The sequence below is a fragment of the Aulonocara sp. 'chitande type north' Nkhata Bay genome, linkage group LG18 (genome assembly GCF_057382095.1).
Source record: "Aulonocara sp. 'chitande type north' Nkhata Bay isolate Kocher_YH1m ecotype deep benthic linkage group LG18, A_spYH_male_GT1.1, whole genome shotgun sequence".
Classification (NCBI taxonomy): Eukaryota; Metazoa; Chordata; class Actinopteri; order Cichliformes; family Cichlidae; genus Aulonocara; species Aulonocara sp. 'chitande type north' Nkhata Bay.
Genome location: NC_141361.1, coordinates 7,322,532 through 7,344,036, shown reverse-complemented (window position 1 = coordinate 7,344,036; position 21,505 = coordinate 7,322,532). Strand labels below are relative to the sequence as shown.

General features: G+C 41.2%; 1 protein-coding gene across 5 annotated transcripts in view; it reads right to left on the bottom strand.

Annotated features, from left to right (window-relative positions):
• LOC147307896 (nuclear receptor coactivator 2-like) overlaps positions 1-21,505 on the bottom strand; it is a 55,995-nt gene that overhangs the window by 12,224 nt on the left and 22,266 nt on the right. For all 5 annotated transcript variants that reach the window (XM_086270692.1, XM_086270696.1, XM_086270695.1 and 2 more), the window contains 9 exons: positions 17,190-17,300; positions 16,409-16,581; positions 11,912-12,015; positions 9,160-9,337; positions 8,680-8,862; positions 7,492-7,593; positions 6,948-7,088; positions 6,183-6,330; positions 2,411-3,629 (listed from right to left, as the gene is read on the bottom strand). In XM_086270692.1, the coding sequence (XP_086126818.1) occupies positions 2,411-3,629; positions 6,183-6,330; positions 6,948-7,088; positions 7,492-7,593; positions 8,680-8,862; positions 9,160-9,337; positions 11,912-12,015; positions 16,409-16,581; positions 17,190-17,281 (2,340 nt within the window). In that variant the 5' untranslated portion in view covers positions 17,282-17,300. The remainder of the gene's footprint in view (positions 1-2,410; positions 3,630-6,182; positions 6,331-6,947; positions 7,089-7,491; positions 7,594-8,679; positions 8,863-9,159; positions 9,338-11,911; positions 12,016-16,408; positions 16,582-17,189; positions 17,301-21,505) is intronic.

Below are 21,505 nucleotides of genomic sequence, written 5' to 3'. Positions count from 1 at the left end.
CAATAACAGCAGGATAGAGGGTTACGACACTGAAACCAATGATGTGTTTGGGTTTAGCAATTTTTAACCACTTGAAGGAAACCACATACATAATATTAATGTGGGCAAATGATTACATGTTGATGCTAAAAATTGCGGGTGTCTGCTATTAGCCTAAACTTTAAGCAGTCGGTGTTACAGTAGGTCTGCCATGAGATCAAGCCTTAATTTCCATTGGTCAACAGACCCAGCTCCTGACTCACTAGCTGTACTTCATTGGACAAGTTTTGGTAGCTGTTAATCACCACACGTCGGCAACACCCCACCGTATGAGCTGTTTTGGAGATTCTCTAGTCTTATACATCTAATATGAAAAATCTACTGAAGTTATAGTTTATTTTAGCATACATCTAATTAACCTGGATCCAATAGGCATAAGGAAACAGGAGGTGAACTGTGAGGAGGATTTCTCTGTAGTCTCTCAGATCTTTACACTTGATAAATTCAAAAACCAACTGCTCACTTTCTTCCTGGCACATCACACCCCTGAACAGGTGTCAATATAATAACCAAACTCCATATCAATATCATATGTCAGAGGATTTATGGTTGGTCAGTTTACATATCCCTGATAAGTCATAAAGTGTGTCTATAAAAGGAGGATGTGCTTCTCCAGTGCCAGTTAAACCTGGAGTCATTCTAATAGCCAGAAGAGGACAAGTCCTGTTAACAAAAACAAACATTTCCTTAATGAGGTCAGCCATTGTGATGTCAACAGCTATTTCTAAATACTCAGTGGAGCAAGTTAACTTAGTCAGTTATCATCAAATGTATGGCAAAATACACAACACGTAGTGTAAGATTTAGGGCGTGGCTATTTTGTGATTGCTAAGGTGTACAGTATTCCTAATTTTTTTCAGTTAGTTCCACCATCTGCTCATAACATGTAGTTTAAAAACAGATTACAGTGACAATGAGGCTCATCTCGAGGCTTAAAAATGGAGTCCCCAAATTTGTGGGTGACATCACTGTGTCCATCTTTTCAATACAGTCTAAGTGATGAGCCACAGAATTGTTAAAGCATGTTTAAACAAACTGTCAGGTTCAGTTCAGGTCTAGTGACACATGCTCACCAGAGATGGATAGACTTTGACCATTGTTTCAAGGTCCACTGACAGATGTTCATCCACTGAGATAAAGTTTTCATATGTAATATTTATTCTGATGATGCCCATTTGGTTCCTGGAATAAATGTTTAAAAAATGTTCATGGGATTTAACATTATTTAAAAAAAAATTCAACCCTCCAAATCTAACAAATCTATAAAGTTTTCTATTAACTGGTGGCAGACATCATGGTTTATTCTTCTAGGATGCTGTGATGTGCACACATATGGATATTTTTAAACATTCAGGCACACCACACATGCAGCCGTGCACACTTATACAAATGCACGCAAACACACCTACATGTGTGCTGATCCATAGCAACACAACTCCTCTGCTGTTCCTGCAAGATATGCCTCAAACACAGTAAGTAAACTTTCCCAGCGAAACTGCAACTCTGCACACACACACACACACACACACAGACACCACACAGGAGACCTGTGCAGTGTTTTTGAAATCTCATTCCCATACAGTATTGGTTTCCCTTGTTCTTCGCTCACACACACTGACTCACACATATGCCTAAGCCTTTAAACAGTACTCCTCTGCTTTCTTTGCCAGGGCATCTTGTGTTTCTGGGAGCGTGGGGGGCAGTGTGCCATTGGCTGTCTAAAGAGGAACTCAACACGGATCTCACAGAACAAACGAGCATCACCGACCACATTTCTTACTTTTAGGTGTTCATGTGAACCTTAAGCAATTACAAAGATTTGTTAACAATACAGTTTTCCCAAGAAATTGAATCATCTATTAAAACAGATGTAGCGTTATGTGTTGCTTAGACAATGATGCATCTCAGTGCTTATTTTGAGGGATTCAGGGCTCCCTGTGTAGTTAGTAAAAACTCCTAATACTGAGGCCTCTGATTGTGTAGCATTTGTAACAATGACTATGACTTAAAAGTGCTGTTTTCTTAGTATTTTTAAATTGACTAAGTTTGGAGGGAGCAAGAATTAATCAGCAATGTGCTCGTTGTAAATGAGAAACAGCTGATGACTTTGATGTTACATGTAGTAAAGACATCATATTGTAGCAGGAAGCTACGACAACTACTACTGAAACGTGAAAGCTGTAATATTTAAGGCTATTTTATGTAACAAAGGAACTGAAAATACATGGAAATAATTGAGCTTCACCACCTGAAACCTAAAAAAAAAGCATTTAAAAACTAAACGGAACTGAACCGAGCACACAGGGCAAACAAAAAACAAGCTGACGCTACCAAACCAGTAGTTAATAAATCTGCCTGATAAATTACTGACCTGTGGCTCCATGTTAAAGCCTGTTTCTGGTTTCTCAGTCTTAACGCTGGAGAGCTTCAGTCCTTCACCAGGTTCTATCTTGATGGCTTTATCCAGGATGCTGTTATCATCTCTGTCCAGGAGATAGCGAAGCAATGCATTGTCCTTCTTTTTGGGGCTCCCTGGCTCCTGTTTTGTGGAGAGTTCACCTAGAGCGGTCATGCTGTCCCCGGAGGCCGACTCTGGACCAATGGGATCTTTTCCGGTTGCTTCAGCTGTTAGTTTGGCCAACTCCACGGGCGAGGTGCTGTTTTGCAGCAACCTGTGAAGAATTTTATGTTTCTCCTTTAAAGAGGTGGAGTGGTTGTTATGTCCCACCCCACCTACACCACCAAGCTGGTCCTTACAGATCTGGTCATCTCCGAAAGCACCCGTTGGTGAGCAGGGATCAGAGGGCTCCAACTTGGTGGTGAGCAGCTGGAGCAGCTTGGTATGGCCTTTGGTGTTCAGAAGTTGGTTTGGCGCATCACTAAGGTCACCCAGACTCTCCCGGTCACCATCTCTTCCCTCCCCCTGATCACCTTCCTGGTTCTGGGATGTCAAAAGGTCTTGCTCCTGAAAAGTTCCAAATAGGTCAACCTCTAAGCTTATATTGTTCTTGGCTTTTTGGCTACCGGGGTTGGAGCTGTGAAGAGGGCTCTGAAGGCCGACTGGTTTTCTGTCAGGGGACTCTGGGTGCTGTCCTTCACTGAGTCCCTGGGAAATCCTGTGGCCCTGGCTGAGAGCCTGCAGTGCGCTAAGAGAGTTAAACCCTTGGTTGGTTCCTGTGCTGCTGCACACAGGGGCTGGCGATCGGAGGCTGGCTGCAGGAGAGAAAGAGCCAGGGGGGTGCTGGGGGAGATGCGGACTACTACAACTGCTGCTGCTAGCTGGCATGCTGGGGCTCTGGCGATGACGAGGAGACAACATGGCACCTTGGGCCCCTGAGGTGATAATGGGGCTTCCCAAGGCTAAAGGGCTGCCCAGCTTTTGTGCATGGCTATTTCCCTGAGGCGTAGGCGCTCGCCCTGACATAGCTCCATAACCACGTCCAAGGTTGCCAGAGGCTGTGGCAGCGTAGTGTGTGTTGCTGGTGACACTGGCGTCAGGGGAAGGAGAAGACACACTCATACTGGTTGGGGTCATTGGTTTGGCCATAGCCTGACTGGCAGATGTGTCTGCAGTCATGCTGCCATTTTCCCTGGATGAAAAAGAAGACAGTCAAGAATGAGACCTATTCAGTTATGTGCTGTCAGTATGTAGATATGCAGACTCAGTGTGTATGCTGAGCTGATAAAGCTTGACAAAACATAAGGGATAAAACCTACAAGCCACATGTCACACAGTTATACATAAAAGAGATGAAAATAAAGATTTAACGTGAAGCAGGCTCTATTATAATGATATAAACGTCCAAATAAAATTCTATTATACCACCTACGGTTATTGTGTGCAATCCATCATCCCTGGGAGATTCCACTGACCAACACTTTCTAGTGACCAGTGTCTTTTGAATTTTGCACAATGTGTTTGCATTCAAATATAGACCCCTTCCTTCCTGCTGCATGTATTTTTCTTTTTGGAGTGTCATCTTGGGGAGAACTGTTTTCTCGAATGGCTGAAAAGGAAGTCGGTGTGTTGGTGCCTTAGTATCCTGCACCTTGCCCTTTTTCATGTTAAACATTTGCCTGGTGAAGACGTAGTAGAGTTGATATGCTTTTTCTTGAATCACACTCAAATACAGCTTTTGCAGATGAAAAAAAATTATATTATTGTATCTTCAAAGATGCCCATTCAATCACATCTTATCCAGTTAGATTTGTCAGTGGTGATGGTATAAACAGAAAGGCAACGAACTTTGATTCTGAGTTTCAGAGCCTACAGACTGAGGCATCAGTCTTTTAGTCCAAAGTCCAAAACATTCTGGAATAAGTGATAACGATGTCACATGTAAGGATTAAGTAGAGTACACCATAAAGTAAAACAACCAGAGCAGGTCTGCGAGTATACACAAGTGAGAAAACATCATAGTAACAAGGGACAGAGGGAGTAACTGTAACAGAGGGAGACTTTCAAACATCAATCAGCTTCAGCTCCACCAAACACACAAAGCTCTCATTGTGCTGAATTCTAGTGCAATAATTTTCAATGTGAAACTTGTGGAAGTAAAAAGGGCAAGTTCTCGCCATTGATCCACAAACACTCTGGGTAACAGTCCTGGCATTGTTTTCTGACCACTGTCCAAACCCAGACTTTGAGCATTCGTATCAGCACTTGGATGTTGGTAGAGTCGCAATCCTTCCCTGTGGAGGGAAGGAGGAATGAGGGCACTGTGGACTGGACTGGCTGGTAGTTCTTGTGTGACTTTTGGCTTTAACATACGATGACAACTCTGTATAAGAGACTCTCTGTTTACAATGCAAACTACAGAACCAAATGAGGAAGAAAATGGCCAAAATTGTTAGGGAATGTAAAAAAACACAAAAGTACATCTTTTTCTTTAACTAAAATAAGTATGTCGCTTTTTCTGAATGGATGAAGGCAATTTGGGGAAAGAATTTGGTTTGAATAAGGAAGAGAGAAACTTGGCACTTGGATGGAGTTAAGTGGCAGCTGCAAGGGTGATCAGAAGATTCATAAACAAGAAATCATATGACTTAACTCCTCAAATCTAAAGGTTTTCTATGACTGGAGGACAGATATGAAGCTTAATCTGGAAAGACTCTCCCATTCTTGATTTTAGCATTTTGGGTGCCACCATCAGACCTTTTTGGACAAAAAGGTGGAATATCAGCAAGTCTGGTTGCTGGTGTTATCTGTGCAGCACAGATACAGATGTTAAGTAACACATTAATGAAATACAAGAATTCCACTCACCAAAAGAAGAAATGACATACTTGGACAGGACTTTTTAATCTTTAAACCAGCAGAGAGCCAAGCTAACTGCTTTAAAATCCTTTGAAGGGCACTTTTGAGGCCCCAGCAGGCCCATTGTTGTTTGCTATGTGAGTATACTGTGTTGCTCTCTTCTCTGTCTTAGGTAACGCCTATCTCTCTGTGGAGCCAGTGAGTAGCACTCAGCAATCAGGCCTGGGAGTACTTAAGCTGGGGAAGATGAGCTTTTCAGGGCAGAGTCCTTTGTCTCTGCAGCATTTGAGTGGTGTGCACAATGCACAGGCACAAACAGAGCAGGTCAAACAAGAGGTCTGGTTCAGAGATTTAATTTGCGGAGATGGAGCCACATGGTTAATGATACAAATTTTAAACCTACAATTTAAACAGGTTATTTATTTTTTAAATGGTCATGCTCCTATATTTGTTATGAAAGAGGAAATTAGCTATAGAGACCAAAAGTAATTTATGTACCAGATGTACCAATCAAGTATATTTCTGCTGTAAATTAGGCTTTTAAGTAGTCATTTGAACAACTTATGTTGTTCAAATGACTAGTCTTATGTGTGTGACATAATTGTCACTTGTTCTGACCATATATTTTTACAATTGGTTGTAGTTACACATTTACTACAACTTGTCAATGTTTTTTTGTTGGAATTAGAACAAGATAAACCTTAGCGCTAAACCTTACATTGATTGTCTTAAATCTAAAAGAAATATTTCATGGCAAGAAACTCAAAATCTTTTGTGTGAAAAATGCAACATATCTTCTTTTCAGCAAACAAAAATAATTTAATGAAACATAAAGGGCACTGGGTCTCGTGTAGTGAAGACAAAGGAAAGAAAGAGTGAGTGGTACCTCTGCAGGACATGGAGGGACATGTATAGCTGTGGTTCATTTGTTGCTGAAGATCGGACCAGTTTGCTCTTAGTGTGCGCTGAGACGATGGTGCCGTCAGCCAGGGAGAATCGGTAAAGAGGGCTGAGCGCATGGCTGTTTCTCAACACTGGAAGGGAACCAACAAAAAAAAAAATCAGGTTTCATCATTATATGAATGATAAATACTGAGTACAACTGGTAGAGGGAAATAATTTCTGGTAGCAGAGGTAACAAAAAAAATACAGAAAAGCGTAGCTGTTGTGGAGTGGCGGTGCAGTGGTTAGTAGAATTACCAAAAAAAGTCCTGGGTTCAAATCCAGACTGGGGCCTTTTTGTGTTGTTATTTATGTGTCTGAAGACGTGCATGGGTCAGGCTATTTGGCGATTCCAAATTGTAGGTGTGAGTGTTAATGGTTGTCTATCTGTATGTTTAGTCCTGTGACTAATCCTGCTGGCAGTTTAAAGCACCACTGCAACCCAAAATTGGATAAGTACAAATAGACCAATAGTTATCATTGTTGGATATTTATGATAATAAAATGTACCTTTGGCAGAAAATGTTATTTCCTAAGATTTAAACACAGACAACTCAAACTTTCTATTAAGTAAAATGAACATGTCCTTGCTTAAAATGACTAATTTATGAACTATGAAGACCATTTTCCGTTGCTTATCCCCACTTACAACCTGGAGCTGTATAAGTGGAAGGAAGCAGATGGATGAATGTGAAGAAAACTGTTTTACCCTCTTGATGGTGCTTTTTGGCGAAGGACATTTCCCCTTCATTCTGCAGGTGGAACCTCTGAATGCACCGTCGAACCAGGTCCTCCCAGCCTGGCTTCATGGATGCCCGCAGCTGACTAGTATCCAGTGACGTGATCTTACCTGAATCGGTAAAATATGACATTGATATTTGCAGATTACTAGTCATGTTTTAGAATATGCATCAAAATACATATAGACCCAAAGATGGAACCGCAACATCTGTGGATTTCACAGATGCAGCCAAAATATTCTGTCTGCTCTTATTTTCTTCCAATAGAAATTATTTCATCATTTGCTACCTAAAATTTGCTTTTAGAAGCTATCAAAATTTTTGGTGGTGGTCAGATTCCACACCAGCACAGCAATGGTGAAAGCCATGTCTTTGAGTAGGACAGTAGCATCATTTCCAGGCTGACTTGAAGCTGTTTCAGATACTAACAACATATTCTTATTGTATTTTATGCTGGCAAGCTACCACAGATCATACAGCATATTAACCCAGGACCTAGCCCTGCGGATGTACCTTGAAGATCCTGGCGTGTGGTGAAGCTCTCATACGTGGGCATCACAGGTCTCTCTTTGACAGGGGCTCTTCTTGCCACACAGATGAGACATGACTGGAAATCTGCAAAATTGAAAAATAAACAGGTTACATTATAGAATAAGTCCTGCTTCTAATGCAACAGGGACTGCGAATGAAAGGCTCTTATAGCTTTAGTAACCTTCGATAGTGAAGCACCGCAAAATATAATGTAGTCAATACAGCGTCGGTGAATGTGTGAAAAACTGAATGTTATAAACATCTAAAAACTGGAATGTGTTAAACTGTACAGGTGTATGTAATAGTGTGACTCCCAGGTGTATCTTCATCCCCTCGGCTGGGGCATCATACCTCCTACCCACATCATTCTACCAGCCTAGATCGAATACTAAAGCAGCTTCAGCTTTACTCTCAGCAGTTTTGTTAACCCTGTCTGTTCCACAACCTTAACATCAAACACACCCACAGCTTCACCTCAGCACTGAAATCAAACAGGACAACTGTGACCTCACCCCCGACATTGATGTCAGCACTAGTCTCAGTCAGAGTCAATCTACACATCAACCTAAATCTCAACCTGCAGCCTTCACTCCGTCCACCAGATATCCTCCTCTTGACGTGGGAGACACTGGCACAATATCTGGTTGTCAGACATCTAAAATTAGATTGGCAGACAGATTCTTTTCCCTAATGTGCATGTGTGTGTGATTAGATTAGATGGGAAGATGACAAAGTGCCACACACTAATTAGTCTCTTCCAGTGGATGGGAGGGAAAATAGAGAGAAGTGATGATGGAAGGAGGACAGGACACAAGAGACTGGGAGACCCAGGATGGTAAGAGTGATAGGAAAGTGACAGAAAGTCAAGACACAGACTGGGTGGTGGAGAAAAAAAAAAAAGGAAATGACAGTGTAAAAGAAGTGCACACAAGTGAAAGGGCCAAAGTCACTCTACTACATGGTGAGAAATAACAAAAAAACGGGACCAAATCAGCAGAGACAGAAGAAGACATAAAGACGGGGACTGCAAATAGGAAGCGAGGAATAAAGGCATGACAGAGTGAAGATGGAAAATGAGCGGGTGAATCTGAGAAAATAAAAGAAGAAAAATAAAAGGACAGAAAAGAGTGACAAAAAACACAAGTATACTGGCATAAGGAGAGACAATACCTTCCCCCTCTTCTCTGATTGACTTGGGTTCAGAGACAGCAAAACACTGCATGGTCTCATACTTCTGCTGCGCCGCCTCCTGCTGATCCGAGGTCAGCCGGGCTTCACCGTCAGCATGAGGGTTGATCAACATGCGACAGTTAAAGGTGTGGCTGTTCCTGTTGGACGAATCGCGATGATTGACTGAGAGACAGGGAGAGATGCCAAAACAAAGAGGAGACATCGTGAGCATGTTAAATTTCCAACATAAACACTGCAGCATCAAACAAATTCGATATAAGATAAAAAAGCTACAAGAAAAGCTCATTTCACAAAACAGTAAATGCTCCCAACAGTAAGCTACTAGCCACAACCCATTACAAAACATGAAAAATGATCTAAACCAATCACTTTTTCTGCTTTCTATCAACATGGCCGAGTTGTAAGATAAAAAGAAAGTGAAGATTCTCTCAGTGCTGCCAAAGTCAATAACTTTCTCACCCAGGCTCTTGGGCAGGAGGTTCTTGATGAACTCGGTGTGATCTCCAACATGCAGCACGCTGTAGACGCTGGTGTTCATCAGCTCCTCCTGCTGGTAGCGCAAATACTGGCTGACATTCTCCGACACAAACACTATGTTGCCTTCCATGTTGACAACAAAGAAGAAGCCGTCCAGGGCCTGAAGGTGGATGTGAAGACAGGATGAAAGAGAGAGAATAGAGAGCCAACAGAAAACATGAAGGGGAAGAAAGGGAAAATGGGAAGAAGACAAATTGGGAGAGACTCACGTTACTCAGTTAAAGTTTAGATGGATATCTACTACAAATAAATGCTAATATTCTCAAATACCGAGCATGATTCGAGGCACCGCAGCACATCCCAGTGACCGCCGTGTGATTTTCTGTGTATTTTTTCTTTCATTTTCCACCTTAATGCACAGACTGTGATTTTTTTCCTTTAGCACACCCATGTTTACACAAAGGTATCCTGACACCGGTGCAGAATAGAATATAATGGAAAAAAGATGTTGCTTGAATTCTGTTTATCTTACAGACTCCAGGCCGACACCTCGGTGCGCGTTGCTGCTGGTGAACGCTATATATAGCCTGTGTGTATGTGTGGTCAGGCTCCGCCCCTCCTTTTCTAATCTGGCTTTTCACAAAGGTATTTATACCTCACCGGGTCCCATGTTATACGTTGCCACATACCCGTGCATACACACACTCACACTCAAGTAGGTTGGATGACTGCATTAGAGTTTGTCACAGAAACTCTTATCACTCTGTGTCGCTGCAGGAAGATGCTCTAAATTGTCAACATACATGAAATATTTGCAGCCATAATGAGGTCAGATCTCCTTTTTTAGCATTTGCATTTTTGCCCTATTTCAACTGCTGTGACGATAGCATCAGAAACCAGTGAGAAGCTCTCATAATCATTGTCACAGTACATAAATTTATGAAGCACTAGATTAGTGAATTGAAACTATTCGCTTGTCCTCAGTTTTGGCAGCAGCAGCAAAAGCAGTAATCCTTTTTGGTTTTACCATCGTGCCTACAAATACAGTGGGGCAAAAAAGTATTTAGTCAGCCACCGATTGTGCAAGTTCCCCCACTTAAAATGATGACAGAGGTCAGTAATTTGCACCAGAGGTACACTTCAACTGTGAGAGACAGAATGTGGAAAAAAAAAATCCATGAATCCACATGGTAGGATTTGTAAAGAATTTATTCGTAAATTAGGGTGGAAAATAAGTATTTGGTCACCTCACACAAGGAAAATCTCTGGCTCTCACAGACCTGTAACGTCTTCTGTAAGAAGCTTTTCTGTCCCCCACTCGTTACCTGTATGAATGGCACCTGTTTGAACTCATCATCTGTATAAAAGACACCTGTCCACAGCCTCAAACAGTCAGACTCCAAACTCCGCCATGGCCAAGACCAAAGAGCTGTCGGAGGACACCAGGAAAAGTATTGTAGACCTGCACCAGACTGGGAAGAGTGAATCTACAATAGGCAAGCAGCTTGGTGTGAAAAAATCAACTGTGGGAGCAATCATCAGAAAATGGAAGACATACAAGACCACTGATAGTCTCCCTCGATCTGGGGCTCCACGCAAGATCTCATCCCGTGGGGTCAAAATGATCATGAGAACGGTGAGCAAAGATCCCAGAACCACACGGGGGGACCTGGTGAATGACCTGCAGAGAGCTGGGACCAAAGTAACAAAGGTCACCATCAGTAACACACCACAACGGCAGGGAATCAAATCCCGCACTGCCAGACGTGTTCCGCTGCTGAAGCCAGTGCATGTCCAGGCCCGTCTGAAGTTTGCCAGAGAGCACATGGATGATACAGCAGAGGATTGGGAGAATGTCATGTGGTCAGATGAAACCAAAGTAGAACTTTTTGGTATAAACTCAACTCGTCGTGTTTGGAGGAAGAAGAATACTGAGTTGCATCCCAAGAACACCATACCTACTGTGAAGCATGGGGGTGGAAACATCATGCTATGGGGCTGTTTTTCTGCCAAGAGGACAGGACGACTGATCCGTGTTAAGGACAGAATGAATGGGGCCATGTATCGTGAGATTTTGAGCCAAAACCTCCTTCCATCAGTGAGAACTTTGAAGATGAAACGAGGCTGGGTCTTCCAACATGACAATGATCCAAAACACACCGCCCGGGCAACAAAGGAGTGGCTCCGTAAGAAGCATTTGAAAGTCCTGGAGTGGCCTAGCCAGTCTCCAGACCTCAACCCCATAGAAAATCTGTGGCGGGAGTTGAAAGTCCGTGTTGCTCGGCGACAGCCCCAAAACATCACTGCTCTCGAGAAGATCTGCATGGAGGAATGGGCCAAAATACCAGCTACTGTGTGTGCAAACCTGGTAAAGACCTATAGTAAACGTTTGACCTCTGTTATTGCCAACAAAGGTTATGTTACAAAGTATTGAGTTGTATTTTTGTTATTGACCAAATACTTATTTTCCACCCTGATTTACAAATAAATTCTTTACAAATCCTACCATGTGGATTCATGGATTTTTTTTCACATTCTGTCTCTCACAGTTGAAGTGTACCTCTGGTGCAAATTACTGACCTCTGTCATCATTTTAGGTGGGGGAACTTGCACAATCGGTGGCTGACTAAATACTTTTTTGCCCCACTGTAGCTTGTTTTGATTATTACTGATATGACTGTCATTTTTTCCCCCAACACATGTATTGTAGCCACAAACTGTTGGTTGAACCCACCTCCAGCATCATGGGCCCAAGAGTGTCTTTATCAATAACACCTTGGCCTGTGGACGAGACGTCTGCTTGCTGCACCTCCTCTGCATCGGCCACCGGAGCCTTTTCTGTAACAGACATGACAAAATTTCATCTCCGAGTCAAGAAAGATCTTCTTGTTCAATGGTTTCAACGCAAGGCTGTAACGACTTGAGATTTGCACTCCTCGATGTTACTGTGGGCAAAAAATCCGTAGAAAATCATAGTTATCTTCAGTATACACTTACTGTGACACACCTAATCAATATTAAAAGTATTGATAAGGTAATAACAATAATAAAAATAGCCTACATTCCTTTACCATCCAACAGGGAACAGATCAAGAAAAAAACTGCACGAAACATTTGAAGTTATTTAATGAAGGCATGACTCATTGATGATGGAGCATGTCAGCAGCATCAAAAGGAAAGCTTGTTTCCAATGAACCAGCTCACTGTATGTGTATCAGAGAAATATGCTCATTTTCTTGGAAAACTATCTTGTCAGACCGAAGCTTTCACTGTAGCTCTCCCTCTTAGTGGGTATTTTATTTTCACAGAAAACACTGACAGTATTGTTTTTGTGATGATGAAGCCTTCAGGCAAACACACACCCACTCAGAGACTGTTTTTTTATGTACACCAAGACCTTTCACACATTACATTCTTTGGCTAGTCCTTACTCTAACCTTGTGCTTATATAAACTCTAAACCAATCTTCCAGCAGCACGATCCTGTGTAGGTTTCAGTGGTGGGGATGTCGCGGGCAGCAGGTATCACTACTCTAATGCCTTCTACATTTTACACTTTCGTAGCCATACTAGAGGCCAGTCTCCACTCTCCTCCCTGGTTGTACCACTGGACTGTTAAGCCTCCCATGGCCCCATTAGACCACATAGCTGACATTCCTGTTGTGGGACCGGAGCTGTACAGAGTCATCAGCCTTAAACCCTGTCACAGAGAGCCTGGGGTGGCTCTGCAGTGCACGTTGGAGGGTATTACAATAATACTCAGCATTTTTTTTTAAATCAATAAATATGTTACACTCCAGTTGACACGATCAATTTATGCACTCAGGTTTGGACCCCAAAGCCCCAATTTGCACGAAGAAGCAAAAGAGTTATTCTGCATACCACTGCCTATAAATTAAGCTTACATAATCAAAATAACTTTCAAGCTAAACATCACAGCAAAAACACTCAATACTAGCAGTCAAACTTGCATATTAACAGCTGTGTACTATACATAATGCAGTATGCAGTATTGACGAACGCACAGCTCATTAGATCTAAACAGCTTTATTCAAGCCAACACCTTAAGCAGCAGTTTGAATAATGAGACAACTTCAGCTAAACAAAGCAGGGTGGGGAAAAAATCCATCTCCCATCAAGTGGGTGAGATTCCATTTTTCTAAATGAATATAAAATGTCTAATATATGGTTATATACGTTTTACATTAAACAAAGCAGGCTGCAAAAATGTGTCAGAATAGAAAAGAACAGTTTTCTTTATGGAGAGCCATGTATTAAATGCAGAATTTCCAAATATCTTGTTGGACAACGGATGATGATTACACCCTTTTCATTGCTAGTTAACACTCTTTAAAACAAACCCATCCTCTGCACTGGCTTATTTAGCTTAGGAAGCTGAGATTTGAAATAATTAACTGGTTAATTGAGTAACAGACAGGAAATTAAGTGCCAACACAACTGATTGCTTACAGTAAGTCATTACTAAACATAGAGATGGATGTCACCCGCTGGTTTGTGGAGCCTTAAGCAGAGCGTTGGTTTTTTTTAATCACTGGTGTTTTTGCATTTGAGTGAGAACCAAGGACACGGCACACTCATATGGTAGTGCACGCTCACTACACAAATACTCATCATCTAGAATTTTACCCTGCAGTAAGTGTAAATATGAGCTGTGAGCCAAAGAGCATAAACACACACCTTGTCGCCTGACTATCATGAATGGGTACGTACAATGCTATTTTCTCACCTGTTTGTTTCTGTGAGCTTTCCATCAGGTGACATGTGACATGTTTTTTTGTCTGAATTCATAACTTTTGTGTGAAATCGACCTCAGCAGGTCAAAAAGATGCAGACAATAGTGGCTCTCTGAAGTTGACCAGGCAGCTGTGTGTATTATCTGTTTGTATGTGTGTGTGCGTGTGTGTGCTTATTCAGCTGTTGTTTTCAAATGCAAACTGCGCCATGACACATGGACACCAAGTGGCTGACCACAGGAACTAAAAGAGAAGAGGGGCCATGAGAAAATGAGTGATGAAGCCAGCAAAGATAAGAGATAAAGATATGGGCAAGAGAGACAAATGGAAGTACAGAGATAAGACAGAGGCTGTGTAGGAGACATGAAAGATACAACAGGTTAACAGAAAGAGGAAAGGAAAATATAGAAAATAACAGAAGAATAAAAGAGTGTATAAAACAAGACAAACAAAGAAGAAAGAAGAAAATACAAGGAAGAAAAAAGGATAAAAAAGAACAGAAATGAAAGGACAAACACATGAAAAAGAAGATAAAAGGATGAGGAAAAAGAGTGGGTAAAGCAAGCTCGGGAGGGAAAGAAAAGAGGAGAAAGACGAGGATAAGGAAGGATAAAATTACATCAAGGTTGAAAGAGTGAATAAACAAAAGGGAGAAAAGAAGAGAAGAAAAACATGAAGAAAATGACTGAAAGGAATTAAAGTAGACTGAGGAAGGGTAAAAAAGGAGATAAGGACATAAAAGAATTAAAAAGGAAAGGAAAGGAAAGCAAAGGAAAAGAAAGAACCTGGTAGGATGAAGAAATGAGGGAAGAAGTGATGATGAAAAATGTGGCGTTAAAGTGAAATGACACTGTAAAAAGGGGGACTCGTGTTTTAAAAAAGCAACGGGTGAAGACTGAGATGTGGTGAGAAAAGTTGGGAGATAAAGGAAGAGGGCTAAAGGGAAGACGTGCAGGAGCTGAGGAAATCGTGAGACTGTGATGAAGGCAGGTCTGCCCGCTTTCCTCTGAAGACTCACATCATGTTGGTCAGTGTTACATAACAGCCCTGCCTCTGTCTGTCTGTCTCACCATCATCACACACACACATTGTCATTATTGAGTCTGTGTTTACACTCACATTTCCTCTCTCCGCATCGGTCTGTCGAGTCTACTGCAGGTCCTAGAAGATGGGGACTTACATGCAGGACGGAGCCAGAGTTTTTGTTTTTCAAGACTTAGGTGTTAAAGTTATGCTAAAAGACAGTTTTGTGCTGACAGTTGTCATTAGTGTGGTTTCCTTTTGTACAGTTAAACACGTAAGAAGAGCAGAAAGCCATTTCAATAATTACATGTTCAGTTTATGTGCTTGCAGCACTTAAGTTGTTACAGACTTAATATTATTTATGCTTCTTCACTTCCAATGTCAACGCTTTCCTCAGGCAATTGTTCCATGTTTGTGACTGTGAAAACATGAATAGACTCTCTTTGATTATGAAACTGTCATCTGAGAGTTTGATCTTCCTTGAACTTGAAATTTTCTCAACTTATCTGGACTCATTAAAATAGATTGCTGAACAGATTCTCTCTTAGGCACTTCCAGGCACTGGTTTTCACCAAAAGGAGTAGTTGTTATTCTTAAAACATTTATTATTACACTTGTATAATACAATTTCTGCTAACATGGTCTTTTTCATAACTGTCCTCATCATATTCTTCTTCAGGGCTTCTATCAGTAGTCTCTAAAGTAACTCCTACCAAGTCAGGGAGTTTTTTTGGGGATGTTAGGAGTTCGTTTTTTTTAATGTGTATAAACTGGAGTCGTAATTAAGGCAGATGAAACTATTCAGCACGTGTGCGAGTTAACTTTGAGGTTAACTGTGATTTGGTACTTTTCTTCACAACAGGAACATCTTTTGCTAGAAATTCTCCATCGATTGTAGTGTTGTACTTACTTTGGAGATATTGTGACTTTTTGTAAATTTCTGTAATTGTAAAACTGGTTAACGACCAAAAAGATAAAAACGGAAATGCTGACAAGTCAAAAAACGAGTGTGTGGCTTTGCTTGCCCTTGTTAATGAGCTGTTCATCATGACTCAGCTAGCTATCGGCTTTTCTTGCCTTCAGTCATTAATTATAAATGCTAGCAGGCTGGCTTTAGGGATAAACTGTCTATCTGACAGTGGCACTGCCATCTTGACAACCACTGAATGGAACTGTCACAGGAGGATAGATTCTAATGGCTTTGGTAATGGCCAGACTTTCCCCCAGCTCCACCAGCAGTTAGTTTTGACTATTTGACTGTTGTTTGTAATTACGTTGGGGGATCCCCTGCCTTTTCCTCTTATTTGTAAATGTACATTTGAGAAGTTTTACGGACAAACACCCTGAACGCTGGCAAATCAAAAACATCTGGGTGTCTTTGGTTTTCCAAGCACAAGTGCCAAAGCACATTTATTAACATTTAGTTATTATTATTACACAAGAGCATATCCTCACCCTGCTCCTTGATCTGCCTGATCTGCTTCACCGTCTCCTTGAGGATGGCACATTTGTCCGGCTTGACGTTAAGGTCGTCCATGTCGTTGATGTTGGCAAAGATCAGCTCTGCCAGTTCCTCGATGTACTTGTTCTCCTGCTCCCGGTTTCTCCTCTCAGTGCTCCTCTTAGGGCTGGAGGATAAGGAGGGAAATGACGACATCATTGAAAGAAATTAATGAAGTCAAAACCACAATAACTGCAACGGTGCTGCGCTGTATGATAATATAGCTGTGATATAACAGCCGAGGACTTTGCTGCACCGTGCAGTAATCTTACACTGAGTTTCCAAAAATGTTTCTACATATCCGAGAGTTACTCGCGTGCTCTCCATACTGACTACTTCTCTTTTCGGAGACAAAGAGACACTTAGTAAAATTAAGTTCTTAACCTCCGACGCAACATCAGTGTGTCCTCATTATAGTCTGCAGCGTACCATCAAACAACAGTTCATTCAGTCAACTTGTGGTATACAAAGATGCTGCAGCAGCATTTTTCTATAGTGACCCACATTAATCACTCCCTTTTCTTCTTAATGAGCCATAAACTATCATGCCATTTATAACTACTTACTTATTTATTTAATAATGTGTCAAAAATCTAACCAACCAAAATGAGGAGCTATATAATTAATAATCAAGTGTTCTATAAGGAAGTAATAAGGCTTTAGTTCTGATTAATTGTTATTGTCATTTATGTATTACAGTGTATCATGAGGCTGTGTGGTGGATAAAGGTTTTACCTGGGCCCCAGGAGGTCTGACTGACAGTCCTTCCTCTTCAGAGAGTCTCCCCCTCTGGGGGGCTCTGGGGTGTCCCCCCTCCCACTACTCATCTTCAGCAGATATCAGCACCTGGAGGCAGAAAAGCAAACCCGTGCAGATTGTAGTTAGAGTTTGGTGTTTAGCGTGCTTATTGTTACATATAAAATTGGTAAATAATGCGTACATATAGCCCTCTGGAGTGTACAGGTGGATGCTGGGGTTATTGAGGAATTGAAGAAGACTGGGATGAGAATTTAGACCGAGTATGCTCTCCATATGACACGAGGAATGTGAGACACGTTATGAGTGCATGTAGTGGTGCAGATGGAGCTGCCTGCCTGGAGAACTGTGGCTTGAAGGCTTAACTTCATTTAAAATCACCATAAAATAAAACATAAGTTACATGTTTTGGCATAAACAGCAACTATCAAATATAAAGGTACAACAGTATAATAACCACGGACTTGTTTAAGCAATACAAAGGTAGATCAGTTACTGGAGCTGCCTGTCATAATATTTAAATTCTCACAGCAAGAGTACAAGCCTGAAAACTATAGAGTCCTTTGGACATTTATGTGTTCATGATTTCAAACGTATCCAAAGTGTTTACAGTAAATCTCAATAAACAAAGACATAACCTCGATGCGCCAGATTGAAGCAGCACAAGTGCAGCTGAACACCGTGGACACTAAATCCTTAAAAACTGACGGTGAAGAGTGCTCGTCTCACTCCTTGATGAACTTCACTTCATTATTTATAGGCAAAAGTTAATGCGCTGAAGATGTACACACACTGCATTTTGTATAATGAGGGAGTGCGCTCGTGACTCCCGAACACAATGTGCTATTGTAAAGTGCCCGCAGGCAATGTGGGAGGCCCAGTGGGAATACAGTAGGTGTCAATAATTACTTCAGTTAGAAACAGCTAATTCATGTAGGCATTCACTGTTCTTACATGAACATTTATGGTGTTTGAGTCAAAGGCATTCAGTAGCAGTCATAATGACGACAGCCAAGTTGTTTAAAGAATATTTTTGTCATCTTGAAAGAATTGGGTAAGACCGAAAAGAAGCAAAGTATAGACAGGTGGAAAGGCATTTAAATTAAACACTTCTTGGCAGGGAAAGTTACACCATATGGTCACCTCATGTGGCTAGACCTACAAAACACTGCTTACAAAACCCTTGTTGGTCTAACATGGTCAACTCTCTGATTTCTCCCTCAGTTTTACTTTAAATTACTCAAATTGCAGATGTGTGTTATGGTAGCTGTTTGGCGCTTAGTTCTGTTTTCCAAGAAACGGTTAAAAATTGCTTCAGGTTCAGGCCTTTCAAAGGACTGGCGTGTCCTTTTTTGTTAATATAACACAGGTTTGGAGTTGAGGTAATAAAAAGGACATACTGATTACAAATTGACAGAATAGATGTGACAAACATCTGTTATCTTTAACAATCATTTGCAGATGAGACAGACTCCAACAGTTACAAGCAGGAGCAGAGGCAGTGTCTGTTAGGACAGTCGGGCTTTAAGGCCTTTCAACGGGCCAGCCCATCACCTGACTATTACATAACAGGCCGTCAGAGGGGCTGATACTGTGCAGATAAAGGCAGGATAGAGGGATAAAGGAAAGAAAAACAGCAGGGAGGGAGATGGAGAGTAAAGAGAGACAAAAAGAAAGAAACCTATAAAGGAAGAAATAAATAAGGGCCTGCAGAAACATTTTCTCACACAGCCTTCAAGCTGGCAAGTGTAAGTGTTGCAGAATAATACAAGTGGAAATGTATGGGGTAACAGGAGGAAGAAAATAGGAGGAGGAGCATCTGCTGTTCTGAATTAGCAGGCTTGAGGAAGGAGGAAAATATATCCCTATTACACCAAGAGAGCAGAAAATTATCAATAATGTGATTTAAAAAAAAAAAAAAAAGTAATTAAAAAAAAAAAAATCAGACAGTCAGTTTTTGCCAAGTGGTGTCTTTGGCTGTGGATGTGGTGATAGTTCCCACAATGCAAAGAGAGCCCTTGTTAATGAGCTGTTATCATTGTGATTCAGCTAGCTATCAACTTTTCGTGCCATCAGCCAATTTTTAGAAAAGCTAGCAGGCTGGCTTTAGGAATAAAATGTCTGTCTGACAGTGGCACTGCCATCTTGACAACCACTGAATGAATTTGTCTCAAAAGGACTGATTATAATGACTTTGTTTATGGCCAGACTTTCCCTCCAGCTACACCAGCAGTTCCTTTGAACCGTTCAACTTCTGTTTTGTAATTACTTTGTAATTACTCTTCCATCTACTACTACCAACATGCTAGACTACATATAGCATTGTACCTGCTAAATATCAGTGTGCTAGCAATGTGAACATTCGACTGTCCTGTTATTAGGCTACAAGCACCACCAGAGCTGTGGATCCTTAGCCGTCCTATGATTTGTATAAATGTGGAGGAAGAAACACACATATACACTGCAAAGTTATTAAAAATAGAACGACATTAACGTCCCTACTGTAGGTTACATGATGACACTTAATGGTGGGTGATGGTTGCTGATTGATGACTAGAATATAATTAAAAGAGCAGGTCCACATGAAATACAGAAGATTTCAGCAGTGATGAGGGTCATGGTGAGAGACAAACATCTCTGTCCACTTGGCCACCGTAATTACCCTTTCTAATGCCTTCCCATACACAGGCATTAGACTGAGAACACGCGTCATGTCTGGTAGCCAGTAAGTTAAAAATATAACTTAGACTACTTTTTTTGGTCAGGTCAACCATGAGAAAGCAAACAGTCTAATAAACAAAACAGGAATTTGAAATTTTGTGCTGCCTTCTGAGTCAAAGCAGCTTTTTGATATCTTTTCTGAACATGAAGCAGTTCAAAGAAAATCTATTACCCATTTTGGCTCCTGCTGACTTACATCATTAAATTATTGAATTGGGGGTCAACAACTTTGTTTTTTTTTTGCTTTCGTTGCATCTGTCGTTTGATGGAAGATAGTTTATTAGCTCTCTATAGTATCAATGGCATCTTTGTTCCCTTTTCAGCGTTATAGGTCTTCATTTTCAACTCACTTTCATTTATATAAAGCCAAATTACAATAGTCACCTCAAAAAACCCACCAATCAGATCACCCCCTATTAGCCAGCACTTGGCGACAGTGGGAGGGGGAAGGAAGAACTCCCTTTTAACAGGGAGAACCTGCAGCAGAACCAGGCTCTGGGAGTGGCAGACATCTGCCATGGCCAGATGGAACCAGAGATTAATAATACCTGATGAATAAATACTCTGTGGTTTATAAACTCAGAGTGAAAAAAGGTGAGCGAAGCAGAAACACACAGTGCATCATGGGAAGCCCCCAGGAGCCCAGGCCTATTGCAGAAAACCTAAGGGAAGATTCCAGGTGACGTGATCTAGCCCTAACTACAAAAAAGGATAGTTTTAAGTCTAATCTTAAAAGAAGTGAGGGTGAGGCTGGTTCCACAGAAGAATGGCCCAAAAGCTGAAGGTACTGCCTCCCACTTTACTTTTAAATATCCCACAAGTAAGCCAACAGTCGTAGAACAAAGTGCTCTACTGGGAAGGTGCGGTAACATGAGGTCTTTAGGATAAGATGGGGCCTAAAAATTCAAGACCTTGTATGTGAGGAGAAGGATTTTAAGTTTCTAAATTTGACTCTAGATTTAACAGGGAGCCAGTGTAGAGGAGCTCATATGGGAAAACGTTTATACTTTCTAGTTCCTGTCAGTACTCAGCAGCTGATTTAAAGTTAGCTTTGCAAACATATTTTGCTAACACAAATTGATGCCAAGTTGATCAACTCTCACGTGGCATATGCAAATGAACAGAAAGTCATTTGACAATACCCACTTCTTTCCTAATAGTGTAATCAGCATCCTAATAAACAAGGAAATTACAACGTGTGAGTTAATTACTTGATTGTCAATCATTGCTGGAGATATTTAAATTTAAACATCAAGTACCAAAACTAACCTTCCACCCTCGAGCTGTGCAAGACATCCATTTACTTGGATTAAGTAGGAAAAAAAGGAAACACCTCTCTAAAAGTTAATTAAACAAAGGTTAGCGACGTCAAGTGTGATGTTAGTTTCAAAACAAAGAGTCTTATTATGTTCAGCGGACGGTGAAGTTAACGTTATCATCACGAGAGTCCAGCACGCTAACCTCAAAAGTTGATGAAAGCCTCGCTTAAAGATTCAGTCAATCAGAGAAAGGTACACACACACACACGCACGCACGCACGCACAAAGTCACTTTACTCCTCACAATCAGCTTCA